The sequence below is a fragment of the Octodon degus genome, unplaced genomic scaffold (genome assembly GCF_000260255.1).
Source record: "Octodon degus isolate 3935 unplaced genomic scaffold, OctDeg1.0 scaffold00036, whole genome shotgun sequence".
Taxonomy (NCBI): domain Eukaryota; kingdom Metazoa; phylum Chordata; class Mammalia; order Rodentia; family Octodontidae; genus Octodon; species Octodon degus.
Window position 1 is genome coordinate 11,414,422 of NW_004524612.1, and position 19,179 is coordinate 11,433,600.

Here is a 19,179-nt window from a genome sequence, read left to right on the forward strand (position 1 = left end):
AATACTCAGACTTTCCGAAAGAAGTATATACAACTTTGTCTTTGTCACTTTCCTTTCGCTGGGACAAAATGTCTGACACCCACAGTTTCAGGAAGGAGAGGTTTATGTTGGCTCACACTTGCCTGGGTTCAGTTCATGGTTGGCCGGCTTCTAGGCAGAGCCAGCACATCAGAACAGCGTGGTGGGGGAAGCCTGTGCACCACGTGGCAGCCGGGAAACAGAGGAGGAGAGAGGAGCCAGGGAAAGCAGGCCTTTCCGGGTCATGATAATTATTGTTTTATTGCCCGCATGGACCCGCCTTACCTGTTGTTCTCCCCGTGGTGAATGTCGTCTCTTCCTGTTGCACATGAGCAGTTACTCTGCTCTGTCACTTATTCAGGAACACACAACTGCTGATTCCTTCTATTTTCCAAGGTTCTCCTCTTCACAGTCCTCCCATAACAAAGAACAATGCCATCCACCCATCTGTTCTCCTCCCATAACAAAGAATAGTGCTTTTCACCCATCTGCTCTAGCCCAACAGCTCAATACCCTTGGGTATTTGGCTTTTCTTTCATCCATGGCTATTCCCAGTGAAGCCATGAGTAAGTCCTGTTGCTCCTGTCTTTTCTTCTCTCTCCATCTTCATTGTAACCCCACCCCCAACTGGTTTCTTTCTTGGTGCTCCTCTTCCTACTATGCTTTGCCTCCCATGGCTCTGTAGCAGCCAACATGTTCTTTTAAAAGCATAAGGTACAGGGGCTGGGGAGATAGCTCTGTGGTCTAAGCACCTTCCTGGCAAGTGCAAGGACCCCAGTTCAATCCCTGGTACCGCAGGTTATGCCAGCCCTGGGACCCTGCTCATGCTATGCCTGCCAGCCGCCAAAACTAGGAGTGGTGGTGCACACCTGTAATCCCAGCTCTGGGGAGGCTGAGGCAGGAGGGTTACTATGAATCTGAGCTGCGTAGCGAGACTGGTACAAAATAAATAAATAAAACATAAGGTACAATGACATTTAAAACCCTCCAGTGTTTACTGTTGTACTTAGAATAAAACCTCATTTCTTCCATGGCATATGACACCTTTATCTGTGGTAATTAATCCTGGCCAGTGTTCGCTTCACAGAGGGAACTTATGTTTGTTTGTTTTTTTTTCCCCCCTTTGGTAGTATTGGAGAATGAACCCAGGGCCATCACACTGAGCTATATCCCCATATTTAAAAAATATATTTTAAAAAAAATTTACTTTGAGATAAGAATCAAGAATCTGAATAAATTGCTAAGGAGAACTTCCTTGATTAGATTTTACAGGAAGTGCCACCATGCCTGGCCACCAGTGGAACTCTGGAGACACTCTGAGCCCAAGTGCAGTTAAATCACAGTGTCTGGGGATGCGGCTCTGGCATCAGAGCTTTTAACAGCACCCTGGCATGTTTGATGAACATCCAGCCTCCAGAGCTACAGCTTCCTCTCACACGGCCTCTGGGTCATCTCTGGGCTTCTGTCTCGTCACAGAGTTTGTGTCCTCAAGCTTACTCTTGCCTTACAGCTTTCTTCTTGGCTCTGTTTCTCTTGCCCCACACATTTTCCTGCCTGGTCCCTTTTAGCTTCTCAGAGTGAGCTTTGTTTGATCACCTCAGCCAAGGAAGTGTTCCGTGTTACCAGCCATTCTCTGCTGTCCTTGAACATTTTCTCCACTTCATACCACATTGTCTCAGATTGCTTCATGCTTGTATTTTATTTTATTTTTTTTAGTTGATTTTGTGGCCAGCTCAGCCCCTGGGGTCAAGGCTGGCATGGCCTGTGGTGCCAGAGATCAAACCATGGTCCCTGCACTTGGCTGTGTTTGCCTAAGCAGGTGCTCTAGGTTGCTGAGCTATCTTGCCGGCCCCATGCTTGTGTTTTTGACATGAAAGTGCAGTCTACGTGGTACTGCTCAGTCTCCTGTGTACTGGGGTGCCTAGAATAGCGCCTAATAAGTATTTATTAAATGATTGCACTTGAAGGAGAAGAGCCACAGAAGGGCATTTGTTTGGCAAGCCAGAAGGTGTGCAGCAGCTGGGAAACACTTCCACAGGGGCTTGTAGGGAACTAAATAAAGTAAGTAACTTTCGCAGTGAAGTTAGGAGTTCTGATATTTTTTAAATGGAGAAGAAACATTTTTATTTTAAAGGAAAACAGTTCAAGGAAAACAGAAGTGACTTGTTATCTTACTGGAAGAGCAACCTTAGTACAGAGTGACTTTTGGTATCTGCCGTGGCTGCTGTAAACTTAGCTTTTGAGCGGGGCTCGTGGTGCATGCTGATAGTCCCAGGCTTCTGCGAAGCTGAGGCCAGAGGATAACAAGTTCAAGCCCAGACTGTGAACTCTGTCACTTGGAAAAATCCTCTCACTCTCTCAAAAATAAGTAAATAAATAAAAGAAAAGAAAAAAAAATAACATTTTTGTGACTGGCATGCATTTAAAGGAACAGAAGAGTAGCCCTTTAGATTCGCTACCCCAAACCATTCCTTTCATTTTAATAATGTGATAATTTAACTTAAGAAAGCATCTTCGGTTCCTCCGCTGGCTTCACACTGCCCATTCATTAAAGCTTCGGATTCATACTCTCTCTGCTACCTCTTTGCCTTGTGATGCTTTTTGAAGCCCAATTATATACTGTATTTAATTATGACTAAGTACTTGGGATTATTTGGAAGGTGGTATTTTTTGCTTTATGTGTCAACCCATGTTGTAATGCAAAAATAGCTAGCGCATCAGGAACCATGTTCAGATCCCTTATAGTTGTTCGCAGTTGAGTGTATGGAATTCAACAGCAAGGATATGATGGAAACCAGGTACAGACCGTGTTCTTTTATTACACGATGCCAAGGAAAATGAGTGTTCATTTCTGCAAATCCAGCATGATAATTTTGTGCTTCCTGATAGCAGTTATATGTACATAGTTCTAGAGAAACACTAGAAGTTAGAAGCAAAGTTTTTCAAAGATGACAGGTTTAGGAAGCACAGTTCTGTGATGAACGGGTATGCAGAATGCTGTTTACGAAAACACAGATACATTCTTTTCTGAAAGTGGGTCCAAGTCTGTATTGTGACAGCTTGGCTCTCTAGGGCTTGTGAAGATGAGACTTTGCTTGGAAAAGACTAAATGTTGTTTCCTGGCTCAGCCATTGGCTGTGTCCTTGATTCAGAGTGAAGTGGAAGCCAGACACTCATACAGAAACGATTTTCGAGTTGTAGCAAAACCAGGCAAGTACTCACACTCAAGGATGAGTTCAGGTCTTGGCCCTGGGGCAAAATGTTTGACTTGCTGGTCTTCCTGTACTCAAAGTCTTGCACATTGGCATCAGGCCTGGGCAGATTTCTGTTGCTGGGACAAAATGCCTGCCGTGCACAATTCAAAGGGTGCGGGATTTGTTTCCATTTCTGAGATTTCAATCCAGGGTTGGCTGCTCTAAGACAGAAACATAAGGGCAGAAGGGCGTGGAGGAGGAAAACTGCTCAACTGTGGCAGCTGGAAAGCAGAGAGCAGGGAAAGAGCCCACGAGGAAGGGACAGGGACCAGCTACATTCCCCACGGTCACACTGCCTGGAGCCACCGGGAAGTGTGCCTTACCAGTCTCCTAGGTGTCCCTCCAGCCGGTTGACAGTCAGGATTAACCCCCACCAGGTTGGAAACTGGGGGCAGTGTTTCCTGTTCAGATATCTTTTTCCCAACCATGTGCCTTCACGTAGACCAAAATTCCATGGCAAGGTGCCCACTGCTCCCTGCAGAGGAAGCCAAGTTACCTAAATGTTTGGGAGCCACTAATAACTTAAATTTTGTGAAAATATTGAAAGTGTGTCCATAGAAGGTAAATCCAATCTACTTTATAGCATGTACAACATAAAGCATGTAACTATTTTCTGGTTCATTAAATATAGAATAGACTAAGAAAGCTTATTGGCAGATGCCTACAGTCCTAATTAGTTTTGCATTTAGTCACTGTATGTAGCTGTCTTATGTGTGTGTGCTACTTACAAGATGATTTTTCTGGGCAAGATGACCACAATAATACCTTAGTTGAGGTGGTACAGGGGTGAGGAGCAGTACCTCACTAATGTACCCACACTGGGTTTTCAGTAAATGTTTAATGTAAAATACTTGTATATGTACACATTGTTCTATAGTACTTCCTTTACAAGATAGGGAGTGAAAAATTATCTGTAGGTTGTATGTGTCTTTATTGGATTTGTAAAAAGAAGTTAAAGTCTTTACCTAAAGCCTCAACAAACCATTTCATAGACTATTTTTATTGGTTTAAAATCTTTTTCATGCTTGTAGCATTCTATTCCGGGTGTTTCATTGTGTGTTTGAATATTTCAAGTGCAAATATTTTATAGATTAGTTTTGCTACTCCAACTTAAAATTATTCCCCAACAGTGGCTTTTATCCTGGGAATAAGCAAGAATGAGAGACAACAGATAAAAATTATCTTAAAATATCTACTTTAATAATATAAGTTGACCTATAGAATGTAGATATGCACTAAAAGTTCATGTTCATTTGTGCAGAAAAAGAAAAAACATCTATTGAAAGATTACCGATTTGAGAGTGCTGGAACTTGGACTTGGTCTGGTTCACTGTTTCTCTGAGGCAACAGAAATGAAGAACAGACCTCACTTACTTGGTTCCAAGCGAATTCTAAATCTTGCTAATCTGAACAACTCAGTTGAAGATAACAGTATGCAATATACCAACCACTGTTGAGTTCCTATCAACTTGTTTAGTGCAATTTTGTATCGTATCTAATGTTTCTTTAAATTTTTCTATTTTTTATTCTCTTTAAGAATTAAAAATATCTAACAAAAATAGATGTTAAGACAATACAGCTGTAACATAGACCAGAAACTTCATTGTGGAGCAAATTGTGCATATTCTGTTGTCTCTTAGGTTCCATCTCAGTGTTGCTAACAGAACATGGGGACATATATTGCTAATGTATTATTCCAGGAAACATAACATCTTTGTGTTCTCTTCTGCCCTGGCAGGTTGGTACAGAGGATATTCCCTCCAGAATAAATCCAAAAAGGTACGTCTTATCATTTAATTTTCCAGTTCATTCAGATTCTACTCTCCTAGTTTTGTGACAGGCAGTCCTATCCCCTATCTGTTCTTGCTAGATCTAGTCTGGTTGGTTTTGTTTTGTGTATTTATTTATTTATTTTGATGACATTGCTTGTTCCTTGCAAAGTAATTCTCTGACTTCCATACCTTAGGATAATAGTGCAAATACCATTCAGTCTGTTTCCCAGGGCAAGAAGGTGGTGCTGGCCCACTGCCCCTCCCTGTCCTGAAGCTGAGCTAGATGGTCATGCAGTAGCGGGCCTCTAAGTAACCTCTCTCCAGGAAGGGAAGCACCCGCTTTTCCCTTATCCTTTGTGGCAGTGCTGAAACCCCAGAGCTTAAGCTTCTCCCTGTCACCATGTAATTCTTTCCTGCATTGTCAAGTAGAGAAACATAGGCGGCGTTTCCAAACTGAGCCTGTAACCTCTCTGTACATCACAAAGTCGAAACTGCAAAATAGAGAAGATTGTGCATTGCTGTGGGAACTACTGTTTTTGAGACAAAACTTTATGTTAGATACATATTTTCATGTATCTTACGCATTTTTATTTTGTGTATTTGATGTATAATTCGGGTCTGTGATAAAAATGATTAGTCATTCTGGGTAGAGTTTGAAAAATACTGACCTAGATGGTTCCTTTCCCCAGTGTCAAAGCTACTGAACATCAAGCTAAAAAAAAAAAAATCCATTAGTTATGTTAATACCCATCTCGGTTTATTTGATTTCTGTCAGCACTTCGCCTTTGAATGTGCTTGCCAGGGCAACAGAACATGTCAGCGCTTTCTTTTGAAAGAGCTGAGCTGATAAGCTCTTACTATTTCACAGTTAGTTCACATGCCAGACAGAGAAGAGGTGCGAGACACAGTTTCTCATCTATCGAGAAGGGAGAGAAAAAGGAAAGCCCTGTGCCTCTTTCTCTTCAGATGCAGTATGAGCTAGGTTGTCCAGTGCAGGTAGGCTGATGTTGAGTGCCCCCACAAGAGCATGGGACCCCCAAACACCTTCCTAGAAGGCAGAGCTTATAAAAAACTGAGTGGAGTTGTTGATCACTGGATCACGCTCATTATTTGCACACGTGTGTGTACGTGCGTCTTGTGTTTGCTTTGACAATTCAATAATCCTGTAGAACTAGGGAGTCTTTGCTGCTCAGTTTGGGTCCCTCTACCCTTCTGTAAGCCCTGGTGCTGCCGTTTTCTACCCACTGTCGGGCCCTTTTGCACATGTCATTTCCAAATGAATTATTTCCACTTATTTCCTGCTGACTTCAGTCTGTCTGAGCTTTCTAATAATAAGGTGGCAGGTGTACCAGAGCGAGGAGGGCTGCAGTTGAAGCCAAGACCTTGGGCCTGGCACGGCCACTGCTGTGTGGTGTAGGTTCAGCCTGCCTGGTATAATTTTACTCACCAAGAGTTCATGGTTACGATATTCTGAATGTGTTAGAGTAAGAAAACTCAGGTCACTGAATTCCTAATCCTGTTTTTCTAAGTGAATTTTAAACCTCTCAGACAGAATCAGATGAAACACAGAATTCTTGATGTGTGTGTGTGACACACATTCATGAGTGCGTGGTTCTGCAGATTGAACCCAGGGCCCTTGCACAGAGCTGCATCCCAAGCTCTGGGGGGATCCCTTGGTCTCACTGTGATAGGTTCTACCTGGGAAGAAACTGGTAGGAATGAGAAAGACAAGAAGACAAAAGCTGGGCTAGGGGGTCACTGGCCTGCCTGATGGGCAAGACGAACGCACCCTACAACAAAACTTATGTTTATTTATACTTTTGCCAAGTGTGTAACACATGACACAAGGTTGCCTAGCAACTAATAACTGAACAGGATGTTTATCTCAGGAGTGAGATAGCTTGTTTGCTTTAGCACTGAGGCCCTCCACACATTTGATCAATTTCCTACCTTCCTGCAGCTCCCAACAGAGCACCTCATATTTTGAGACTGGGTCTTACTAAGTCTCTAAGTTGCCCAAGCTGGACTCCAACTTGGAGCCTTCTCCTCAGCCTCCCAGTGCGGGTTCACAGGAGTGTACCACCAACGCCAGCTTAGAATTCTTCGTTTTCAACTGGTAAATGTCACAATGTGGAAACAAAGTCCCAGGCCCTAGGGCTTGCTTTTCAGAGTCTGCAATGTGTGAGGAATCTTTCTGGCACAGAAGGCCTTGGTTTCCAGGGGATCCAGTGACTTTCCAATGCGTCCCAGTCCATCTTGCTGGGACCCCGCTCCCTGATGTGAGCAGAAGATGGATGGGGCGCCCCCTAGGGTCCAGAGGAGTGCTCCGTGTGCTCCCAAGTGTTTATACACGTGGAAGGTTCTTAAAACTCTGGTTTAAACTGAAAATTCACCTTTAGAAGAATTATTTCAGCAAGAGCGTGTCTTCATTCTTGATAACCAAAGAACAGCTTCGTAATGCAATGATGTGGGGATACAAACAAGGATCATGCACTGAGGTGTTGATTTTTTTTAAAAATTGAAATGTATGTTTTTCTTGTGGAGCAATCCAAGAAAAACTGGCATGGAATTCAAAACCAATTGTCATGAATTATACTCAACTTGGGACACCCCTTCATTAAGTGATCCAGCCCCTTAGTAATGTTCTCCTTGGGCTAGGGCCATTTTTCTCTGTCTCAGGGGAGGAGCTACCTGAGAGGTCTATTGTTTTAATGGAAATTTTTGATGTCATTTGTAAGTGGTTCTGACCGTTTAGGGTGGTGACAAAAGGAGCTAGTGGCTTTACAAATGGAAGGAACCAAGAGCCCTGCAGACTCAGATCATTGATCTGGGCAGGGTTGTGGGAGTGTGGCCAAGGGTGTCTTCTAGAAAACCATTAGTTCATGTATTAATTTGTTATTTGAGTGAGTAGGTTGAGAATGAACAATAGACTTGAGAAAGGGGCTGTACATCAGATATATATGTAGCCCCAGTTGGCTGTGGCTTGTTGCGTATTGTAGTGTAGGAGGTGTCTACAGGCCCCAGATTTGCACCAGAGCAGTTAAATGACTGAAAGGGACCTCAGGTGCTGCAGGGTTCGTGATGCCTACAGAGGACAGGGTGGGGAATGACAAAACGAGTACCCTGTGCACACAGACATTACCACGTCTATACACCGGTAAACTACCTGCTCGTGATTGGCTTGAGGTGTCTCAAAGCTGTCAGTTTGTATTTCTGAACACTTATATCTTTGATATCTCACACTTAGTAGGAGGACCCAGTGATTGGATTATGAAAACATAACCTAATAATCATAATCAATTTAGTCGTCTTTTTGTTTTCTGACTTGGGGAGTTTCTGCAAGGATCGTCCTTTGGACTCGCTATCTTTTTATTGCTGGTGCTGGCAATGGGCCTCAGGGGCTCTTCCGCTGAGCGTCAACCCAGCTGCAGCAATGTTGTGTCTTCCTTTAATCTTATAACTGCTAATTTAAGCAGTTCGTCCCTACCAGAGCCTCCCTTTTTAAGAGCTCTGGACTTTTTTTTTCTTAATTGTGGTTAAAAAAAGAATTATAAAGTTTGCCTTCTTGGCAGTTGTATATTCACACTGTTGTGTTATCCGTCGCCACCAATCCCTCTCCTGAACGCCTCTACCTTCCCAAACCCACACTCAGCACCACACAGGAGCCCCTCACCCCTCCTTCCAGCCATTCTCTGCCTACTTTATTTTTTGTTCTTTTTCTTTTTTAAAAAATTTTTTCTTTCTTTCTTTCATTTATTTTTATTTTACTTATTTATTTATTTATTGGCTGAACTGGGAATTAAACTCAGGTCCTTGCGCTTGCCAGGCAAGCATTTATTCTACTGAGCCATCTCCCCCGCCCCCTCGCTGCCTGCTTTCTGGTTGTGAGCTGACTGCCCCAGGTGCCTCACTCAGGTCTTTCAGTGACTGGCTTCTTGCACTTAGCGTGATATTCTCAAGATGAGCTCTGGAAGCCAAGTCCGGGTCTCCACAATGGCACTCACTGCATCATTGGCCTCAGCTCGGCAGACAGAAGGAGCATGCCCATTTCCTCTGTATCCTAGAAACGGTTCTGAACCTTCAGGACTCCAGAAATCAGGCACCACATGAATCACACACTACCTTCTCTGAATTTCTATTCATAATTGTTCCATCAGTTTTACAAAATCACTCTGCCTTGAGTACCTGTAATGAAAAACCTCACTTTGTCCACATGTGGGTTATCGGTCTTAGCAATTGTGAGACAGGTAAAATGCTTTCTCACTCATTCTACCGTACTTGCTCTAAAGGGAGAAAGAGAGGCATAGGATTTCTTTTTGGTTTTGTCTCTCTGCTTAGAAAAGGATGGGTCCTTTTGCTTCTGCCTTGAGCATTTGTGGGATTCGCTCTGTCATCAGCACTCCTAATCCCAAACGTTCTTGCTCTTTCCTGTTTTATTGGCAGAGGATAAAAAGAGAAAGTGTGGAGAGTATTGTACAGACAAATATAGCACCAAAACTGGACTCAGAGTTGCCCGTCTCTGAGTGGGCTGCAGATCATCAGGTACACGCAGATCTCAAGCCCCGTCCTCTGGGTGGAGGGATGTGCCCCCACACTCGCGTTAAGTCGCTTCCACAAGTGCTGTCCCTAAAGTCCATGCCTGCTCTTCTGGAAGTAAGGCTAGGAGCGTCTGAGTCAAAGTTCACCTAAACAGGTTCTTCTGCCTCCTCTGGTCTGGCATGTGAGACACGCTACAGCCAAGCGTTTTCTCCAGATAGCGTCTTCTCTCTGGCTTTAATTAAGAGCATGTGACAGACAGCAGAAGCTTTATCAGAAAACCCCCATATGTGGCTCTCTTATTGTGGGAGCTGGTCCTCAGCTCTTTAGTCTGTGTCTTTAGTCAGGGTTTTAGTGTCACTCTCTTAGGTCTTTCTGGGCCTTGGATCCCCTTTTCCCCTTGTGATCAGTGTCACCAGACCAAGGTTGAATTGCTTCTCATGGTGATAGAGGAACAATTTGAGACTCTGAAGTGCTAGAAAGTAATTAGTTAACAAGTTCCATTGATTTGGGTTGTGTGTGGTTTACATGAAAAGTGCTGAAAGAAAAATTACTTGAGAAAATCATGATAATTTTTATGGCTGAGTTCCGTGTAGCTGTATATCTCTGTCATCCCGAGAGGCCCTTTACAAATGGGAAGCCTCTTGGGAGGTGCTGGATCCTCAGGTTCTCTGCTGCTGTAGCTCTGAGCTCACAAGGGGGGTGTCTGTCTCTGTGAAATGCTCCATGCTTTCTGAACCCCAGCGCCCAGCCCCATTTCCCATGTTCCCACTGTGCCTGCACTGACAGCAGTCAGGGTAACTGATGTCCTACAAAACCGGTGGGAGCATTTGCTCTTGTTAAGTCCTGCGGTCGCACTTGCTGCCGTTCATGCTCTTGATTTTGGGCTGGGGTTTTCCGTGGCCATGTAACCAAAACTTCTTCTCTCTGTAGGGCATTTTCCCCGAAACATACATCCATTTGAAAGAGGCCACTGTGGAAGACCGAGGGTAAGTTGCAGTCCAGGAAGCCCCCACACAGCGATGATGTAAGATTTTCATGATACAATGCCTGCTGCCCACCGACACTTCTTTTTTCTCACTGAGTTACTTCTCTTCTGTGAGAAAGAAATAAATAAAAAAACTGTGCTTGATATAATATCTTCCTCTGTCTGCTCTTTTTTATTTTTTATTTTTTTGTCTTTTTGACACAGGGTTTCACTGTGCAGTTCAGGCTGGCCTTGAGCTCACTTTGTAGCCCAGGCTAGTCTTGAACTAGCCTGGATCTTCCTGCCTCAGCCTGCCAGGTGCTGGGATTATAGGCATGTGTCACCATGCAGGGCCTTCTGCCTGTGATTTTTATCCCTGATTCTTCCTAGCGTCCTTCTCCAGAAGAGTAAAGATATCCTCTGTCTCTCTCCTACATTTACTTATGACCTGCTCACTGTGTGTGTGTGTGTGTGTGTGTGTGTGTGTGTGTGTGTATTGTGCTTGTGCGTGTGGATCCATATGTATGTGTGTTTGCACACAGGAATATTTAGAGTTCTTTGACTCAGTCCTGAGCAGCCTGCACTTGGGCTCACCAGCTTGCTTGTCAGCACTGAACTTCAGCCAAGTCACTGAGCCTCACATGCACCCTGAGGCTTTTACTGCACATTGGGGGTCATAAGGAGAAGTAGGACTGGAGCCCCTTGGCTGATAGAGAGGAGAGTGGGGAGGGAGGGGGAAATGGACAGCTGGGTCCTGGTTTTGCAGTGCAAATCTAAACAATCATTCTAGGTCCTAAGCTTGGCGCACACATTTTAAGATGGAAAGTGGAGACCTCCTTCAGTCTACTCACCTCCCTGGAGGCAGGACCAGGACCAAGACCTGGGTCTCATGTCCTCCTGGAGAAGTCTTTTGAGCTGGCCATTGCCAGGCAGCCTCAAGTGTTATCCACCATGTTGGTAGAAGGCAGAGTGAGAGGCGCTTTCTAATAAATAAAGATAGAACTGTAGAATGCCCTGCCACTCAGATACCAAACACAGACACTGCTTGGTGTAGGATGGGGTTGTATCCCAATAAACCCATTCTAAGTTGCAGATATTGTAAGTTAAAAGTACATTTGATACACTGTACTAACCAAATGCCATAGCTTAGCCAGGGTGCAGGCTCATAGAACTCCTTCTCGTTTTTCAGCTACTGACCTGTGTTTAGGTCCTCTATCTGCCTTCCCCACCCCATGGACCAATTTCACTTTCGCAGCCCCATCCCTGCCCCTGAGCATCCAGGAATGTATAGTCAGAATCGCATCTCCACTAGCCCCGTGGCAAGCTGAACGTGTTGCTTCTCCTCACCAGGCAGCATGAGACGGTGATTCCTGGCGAGCTCCCGCTGGTGCAGGAGCTCACATGCACTCTTCGAGAATGGGCGGTCATCTGGCGCAAGCTCTACGTGGTGAGTTGCCCTGGGCTTCTGGCTGGCTGTGGCATAACTGCTGGGCCCTCAGCCTGTGATTCCGCTGCTGAGGGTGTCAGCCCCTCAGCTCTCTCGGTGGCATAAGAAGCAGAGACATACAGGACTGGACCCCACAGTGGGAAGTGGAGGCATGTGGTGTCTGGCAGCCAGCTGCCTGCTTGTCCCCAGCTTTGGGCCACTGATATGCAGTCATGATGGGAAGTGAGTGTAGTCACTGATTCCGTCTTTTCACAACTGAGAAACATGATGGGAAAGGAACCACGGTGGTAATAACAGTCAACACTTAGCTCTTCTTCCTGGGAGCCCTGAAGTATGGGTCCTCACAACGCTTCTGGAAAGTAGTTGCCCCTGGGATTATTAGGGTACCAATAAGGAACAGCGGACTTGCTCTTGACTGTGTGTTCCAGGGGTAGGAGCTGCAGATGTCTCAGTGCTCTGCCTCCTGAGGGTGGCGTTCTCAGCTATGGCCGTTGTATAGGCTCAGGTGCTTGAATGGCACTAAGTCCCTACCAGGGCAGACTTTAGGTGCTCTTTCTCACAACCCGGGCCTGGCCTCAGAATGCCAGTGTGGGGCTGTGGCTTGTGGGAAATTACACAGGTCCTGCCACGTCCTGTCTGGAGTCAACCACAGTCACAAGTTGCGTGTAGGTTTGCAGTGGAACTGCTATAGTAGGGGTGTGGTTTGTCCCCTCTGAAACTCCTATTGCCGTTGAGCCCCCATAGTGAGGCAATAAGTGCAGAAACAGCACCCAATGGGATGTTTAGAGGTGGGGACTTGAGAGGCGATTGGCATTTCATGAGGTTATCAGCCTTCAGGGTTGAGCGCTGTGGCTTTATAAAAAACAGGAGTGAGACCATTGGGGACAGATAGGCGCTGTGCATCTCTCACCTGTGATGCCCTCTACCACCTCAGGATTCTGCGAGCCAGAAGGCCCTCACCCATTATGGCCCCACAACCTTGGATCAGAACCAGGACCAGAATCCAGTGTGTAGGACTATATTATTCTCAGAGGAAAACAAGGACTAGGACAAGGTCCCATAAATCTAGCATTCTCAGACTGAGAACTGCTCTCCCGTGAGTGGCCAAGGAGGCTCTGCATCGCCTGCCACCATGTCTGCTCCATCTCCTGTGTTCTCCCTTCGGCCTTGGACTCTGCAGACTGTCTTCTGCAGTTGCTCCTCCTTAGTTGGTACGCACACTGGTCCTCACCTCTGTAATTGGCTTCCGTGGCTGACCGGGAGTCCAGCTCAGAATGTGCCGTCTCTCAGCAGATGTGTGAGTGGGTCTGGTGACACAAGCTAGATACACTTTGTCTTGTGTAGGTTTCTATTTGGTCATCTGTTGATGGCCTTGGCTTTAGTTTAGTTTTTTTTTTCTTTAATCTTAATGCATTGTTAGAAACACCCCATTCTAGACCCTGCCTAACTGAAAGCAGTAATCAAATCAGAAGTTCTCATTCCAGTATAACTTCTGACAGTTGGCGCAGGTATTTCACTTCTATTTCGGGCTGTTCTATCCTGTGACGGGTAAGAGCAGTAGAGAGCACTGACCCCGTGGGTGGAACGTCCTGCGGTGTTTCTGTGCCCATCTGCCCTTCCACGCCTCATTTGAGTCCTGGGTTCTTCGTAATGTGCCTTCCAGATGCTCCTATCCGTAGAGCATCCTCTGGACTGTGGGGCGCTTGGGACCCAGGGGCATGCTGCCTTGTAGCGAAGGCGACCTCCAATCTCTCTGGGTAGCTGAGGAGAGAGCTGGCGCAGTTCCCCCCTCACAGGCTCTGGGAAGATGGAGATGCTGCCGCCGGCCCCACGGCCTCCATTGATCGATTACCTTGCACTTCCGTTGAAAGCACTCTCCGGTTTGGTTCATTGATTATTTAGTGGCAGACATCACAAGGCTGATGGATGAGCGTGCGCCTGGGTTTGTTTCCTCGCATTGCATCGTCTTTCTGAGAGCGGGCGAGTGCGGAAATGCGTGAGGTGAGCGCCGGTGAAGCATCCCTGTGGGTCCAGTTTCTGTTACTCCGGGAAGCTGGGTAACTTACAAAGAGCTTGTTTAGCTCCCAGTCCTGGCGTTTCAAGGGTGTGGTGCCCAGCATTAGCTTGGTTCTGGTGACGGCCCCTTGGTGTGACAGTGTGGGGACCTCGTGTGATTGGGAGAGCCGGTGTGGCAAGACAAGAAACGAGGGTGTGGGGAGAGCCCCTGCTTTTTTTACAACAACCCCTGTGAGGTAACCAACTGGGTGTCAGTTCCTTCCTCTGGCAGTGCCCTCGATGCCTCCCACTGGACCCCACCCTTTAAAGCCCCTGTCACTGCTGAAAGTCATCAGGCTCACACCCAACTGCCAGCACATGAATCCTTGGGGGACAAACTCAACCAGTGTGACAGCCCAGGCTTTGCCACCCCTTATCTGGAAACCCAGCACTCAAAATGCTCCAAAATGGAACCACTGAGTACCTAAGTGACACAAGTGGAAAATCCCACACCTGACTCTTGTGAAGTTTTGCTTTCTGCACAGTATTACAATTACTAAGTGACCTTAAGCTGTATGTATGCACGTGAGTATATAGAAACACACGAGTTTTACATTTAGACTTGGTCCCCATTCCCAAGACATCTCATTATAGGTAAACATTGCCCCCCCACCAAAAAAATCTGAAATTCTTCTGGTCCTGGATATTTTGAATAAGAGACATTCAGCCTGTATTTGGAAATGAGATTTTTTTTAAAAATGTCACATACAAGAGTAGAAGCTGTGAATGAGGTAAGCTTTTTGCTTACTAAATTGCAGCCACTGTGCTCAGTTGCTTACATCCTCCACGGGTCTACAGGTCATTGTGCATGGAACTGGGAAGTGAGTGAGTGGGAAGAAGAAGTAGGGACTAGGGCGTAGGGCTGTGAAATCCCTCAGCCGTGAAATGGTGGTAAGCAGTTATGGAGGGCTTCCTGTGGTGTGGGCTTCCCTGCTTAATACCAGAATTGGGTGTTAAATGGGATGTGAAATGGAAGGGAGGGAGGGATGGAGGAAGGAAAGGAAAAAGGAAATGGAAGGAAAGAAAAGGATGGGAACAGAAGTGGAGGGGAGGAGGAGAGGAGCAGAGGTGATGGAGAGGGAAAGAGAAAGGGGCCAACCCCCGTTTCCAGGGCAGCACATTTCAATCTTAATTTAGACATCAGATGAAACGATTGTTTTGTTATCTGTGGATATTTGTAAATGTCTTATAGCTGGTATTGATTGTGAAGACTCTTAATCAGTCGGTAGGGCCAAGCTGTTTGTTTGCTTTTGATCCCTGTCTATCCATTAAGGAATAGTCCACTTCAAGAGGAGTGTTGTTAGCCATTCTCTTTTTCTGCCCTGGTCCATTTCAAACACGTTGACAGTTCATCACAGGCAGAATTCCTGGACTTCTTTCTTTAAAAGTTGCATTAAAAGGCACGTGCCTCAGGAACCCTTCAAGGGGAGACAGTCAAAGGAACCTGAAGTCTGCGTTTGCACGTTCCCCTCCCCCATCATTAGTGTTGTGTTTTCTGATTCTCTAATTTCTTCTAACCCATGCAAAGGCAAATACAGACTTTCCTAGTACACACTAATCCTTCAGTCCCGTCTGTCATCTGTTTCTTCCCACAGATTGAGGCCAGGCATTCTGCTGGGTGTCTTCAACAATTCCTGCGATGCCCGAGAAGCCACATACCTCTCTAAAATGCATTTCCTTGTTCTGCGCTTTTCAGCCTAAAGTCACCAGAAATTTGCATTATGGATCCAGAGTCCATAATGTAGAATAGCAATCGACTAACTAGACTCAGCCTCATTGTGTAGACACTAGAGACAAAAGAGAGTTGCCTCCCTGGAATTTGGATTTAGCAGTCGTACAGTGGTCTGTGGAATGATTATAAATACGTCTTAAGGGGAGAGGAGTTCCCAAGTGGAGGAGAACTCTTTGTCCAAAATAGCGAAAAGAGAAGATACCTCTTGTCCCCTTCCTTTATGTTGAAGTGGTACTGTTGTTACTGTGTGTGTGTGGTACTGTTGTTACTCTGTGTGTGTGTGTGTGTGTGTGTGTGTGTGTGTGTGTGTGTGAGTGATATAAATAATCAAGGTTATCAGGTTTTTTCATCTTTTTTATTGATGATGTAGATTCATGAGTATCATTTTGCCAGACTTATACATGCACATAAATACTTTCTCGCATCTCCTCATCAACCCCTTCCTAGACCTTTTCCTTCTCCCTAGTTTTACTTCAGGGTAAAGGCTTCAGTATGTATATTTTGCTCCTACTCATGTCCCCGTGACCTGCGCTTTCTCCCTGTCCCCTTTCTTCCCTTTCTCTTGTCCAATAATAGTCTCTCCTGGTTGTCTTTTGTAGATTACACAGATTAGGAAGAGTGCATGGTATTTGTCTAATCCTGGCTTATTTCTCTCTTTCTCTCTCTCTGTGTGTGTGTGTGTGTGTGTGTGTGTGTGTGTGTGTGTGTTCAGTGCTAGGCACTTTTGAGACAAGCTTTCACCAAATCACTACATCTCCCCAGGGTGGATTTGAATGTGCAGTTCTCCTGCCTCAGCCTCCCAAGTGCTAGGATTACAGGCATGTGCCTCCCTACCCACAATATTACTGTTTTCTATTGAATTAGCTTCCCTAGTTTCTGAGGTGTTGGCCTTATGCCCCAGGGAGGGACTATACTGTGGGGACCAGGCACTGGTCTATAAGTGAGGGAACTGGGTTCGTCTTGTAGGCCTTGGGCTCACCGGCTCTGTGGCCTTGAATAAGAGACCTGTGATCTCTGAGCCTCTGCTGGATTTAGTCTCCCTTTGAAAGTACTGCGTAGCTCCCTTGGGAATCTCACACGCCGTGCAATTATGAGAACAGAGGGGTGGCGTTGAAGCCTCTCTGTGGACCGACAGTCCAAGGTCTGCAGTGGGAGCCTGTGATCCTTGACACTGTCTCAACTGGGTGTAGTCCCCGCTCCACACACCCTCCTGTGGGGCAGCCTTGGCTCCTGGCTTCCCCCTCATCCAGGGACTCTGCGCTGCCCTGTGTGTGCCACCCTTATCCAAGGCCACTGTCTTTGTCTCCTGGAACAGTCAGGCGGAGTGGCCTTGAGTGCTTAGCAGCAGGCAGGGTTTCCCACCGTAGATGGGGAGCCCTGGGTTGGGTTCAAGCTAGGCAGCCAGAACTCTTTTCAGGACGCAGAGCGCAGCCCGACCATGGCTTCCGAGGTGCATCGCCTGCACCGCTCTTCGCAGTCAGGGCCCAGCAGTGGGGTTGTGGGGACAGTGGCTGATCAGGGAGGAAGCATCTTATCAGTGAGTGCCCCTGGTGAGGTGCCAGGACCACGGGCACTGGGCCAGATGCGTCGCTTGGGTTTGCAATTCCTGCTCCCTCCCTCCCTCATTGTAGAGTATGTATTTCTACATCTAGGAAAAATAACAACCCCAGAAATAGTTACTAAAAGCAAACAAACCGAAACAGAAGGAACTTGGAGTCGCAAAGCCAGCAGCTGATCCTGTGACCCAGGAAAAGTCCTTTGACTTCCCAAGTTTTATTTTTCTCCCCTCGAGCGGGAATTTTCTATAATTTGTGCCTTGCAAGTTTACTGTAAGAATCTAGTCAGATTAACTGTGTCAGGTTCCCAGGACAGCACCCACCAGCACTTGTTACTGATGACAGCACTGACTGTCCCCTTACCATACTGCTTTTCTTTTCTTTTTCTTGAAGCGTATTTAATACAGGGTCTACTGGGTCTCACTACACAGATCATTCTTGTAGTGAGCCTCCTGTTTTCAGCCTCCCAAGTGCTGGGATTACAGGTGCAAGCCGCAACACCCAGTCTCAATTGAGTCTGAGCACGCCCTGGAAGGCGGGGCCAGCACTAGAATCCAGAAGACTCCATCCCTGCGTCTACCTAATCAGGTGCTTTAATCCACTGAACTATCTGGCCAGTCCCACGCTGTTTTTTGAAAGAAGTGGTTCATCTTAAGAAGGACTTCATCACATGGTGACGTTTGTCCTGAGGCCACTTAAGGGCGCTTTGCCCACCTAGTTCTGGTCATTCCTCATCTTGCAGCATGGGGCTAAAGGAGGTAGGGACGGAGATCAAGCCTGCTTCCCCTTCAGCCCTGCCCTGAGTCCGCTGCTCTCCTTGGTAAGGTTTAAGCTTTTAGTCTGTTATTCCCTGCTGCTGCTAAAGCTCTTCATTTCTCCCAACTTTGGGAGGCTGGTTATAAAGCCAACTAGGGCGGAGGAGATAGCTCAGTGGTCTGACAGCCTGTTTGGCTAGTGCAAGGACCCGGGTTCTCTCCCCAGTACCACATGCCGAGTGTGGGGTGGTACATACCTTTAATCCCAGCACTGGGGAGGCTGACACCGGAGAATCACTCCGAGTCCAAGCTGTATAGCAAGACCCTGTACCAAATACATTAATTAATTAATAATTAAAAAAATAAAAGTAAAGCCAGCTAATATGCACGATGGGATCAATGCAATTTAATTGCTGAATCATGGTTCATAGGAATCACTGACCTCCCTGCCTTTTAAATTTGCCAGCTAAATAAAACCCCTTGGCCTGTCTACTGGAAAACTCGAGCAGAAAGCAAACTCCATAGCTGGCCAGGGGGGGTAGAGGAACACTGTGAGTTGCACTGTCTTCATGGTTGGTTTGCACACAGATTAAGTATAATCTTCATGAACTGGTGCATTCCAGGAGCTGCCAGAGCACAGGCTCTGGTCTCGTGGCTTGAAATCAGCATCTGATTGTTTATCATCAAGCGTAGAAAATTCCCTCAGCAAAGTCATCCTCTTGTCAGGACATTTTTATCTGTGAATTGCAAGCCCTGCATCCCTGTGACTCTGAGAGAGATGGGATGGGATGTGGAGATTATGGGGTTGAGCCCCAGACAGTGCTTGGGGTGTTTCTACAATTCTGACTTTTCTCTGAATCTTTGCTTGGCTTTCAGTTTCTTTCATTTGTATCTTTTTTTTTTTCCAAAAAGTTACACCTTCTCCAGGCAGACATTTTTGCTGTGATGGAGAAGTGAAGCACAGGACGGGTAGGAAGCAAGGCCGGAAGGAGGGGCTCTGTGCAGCCCAAGGACAAGGAAGGACCAAGGCACTGGGTGTGGGCACTGGGTGTGGACGCTGGGAGTGACAGCTGTATGGGGGACGTGG

General features: G+C 46.2%; 1 protein-coding gene across 1 annotated transcript in view; it reads left to right on the forward strand.

The window, feature by feature from the left end:
* The window catches only part of Dock5 (dedicator of cytokinesis 5), a 198,375-nt gene that overhangs the window by 65,288 nt on the left and 113,908 nt on the right, over positions 1–19,179 (forward strand). Inside the window, exons 3-5 of the mRNA XM_004630671.2 lie at positions 5,011–5,051; positions 10,514–10,569; positions 11,898–11,994. Coding sequence (XP_004630728.1) covers positions 5,011–5,051; positions 10,514–10,569; positions 11,898–11,994 — 194 coding nt within the window. The remainder of the gene's footprint in view (positions 1–5,010; positions 5,052–10,513; positions 10,570–11,897; positions 11,995–19,179) is intronic.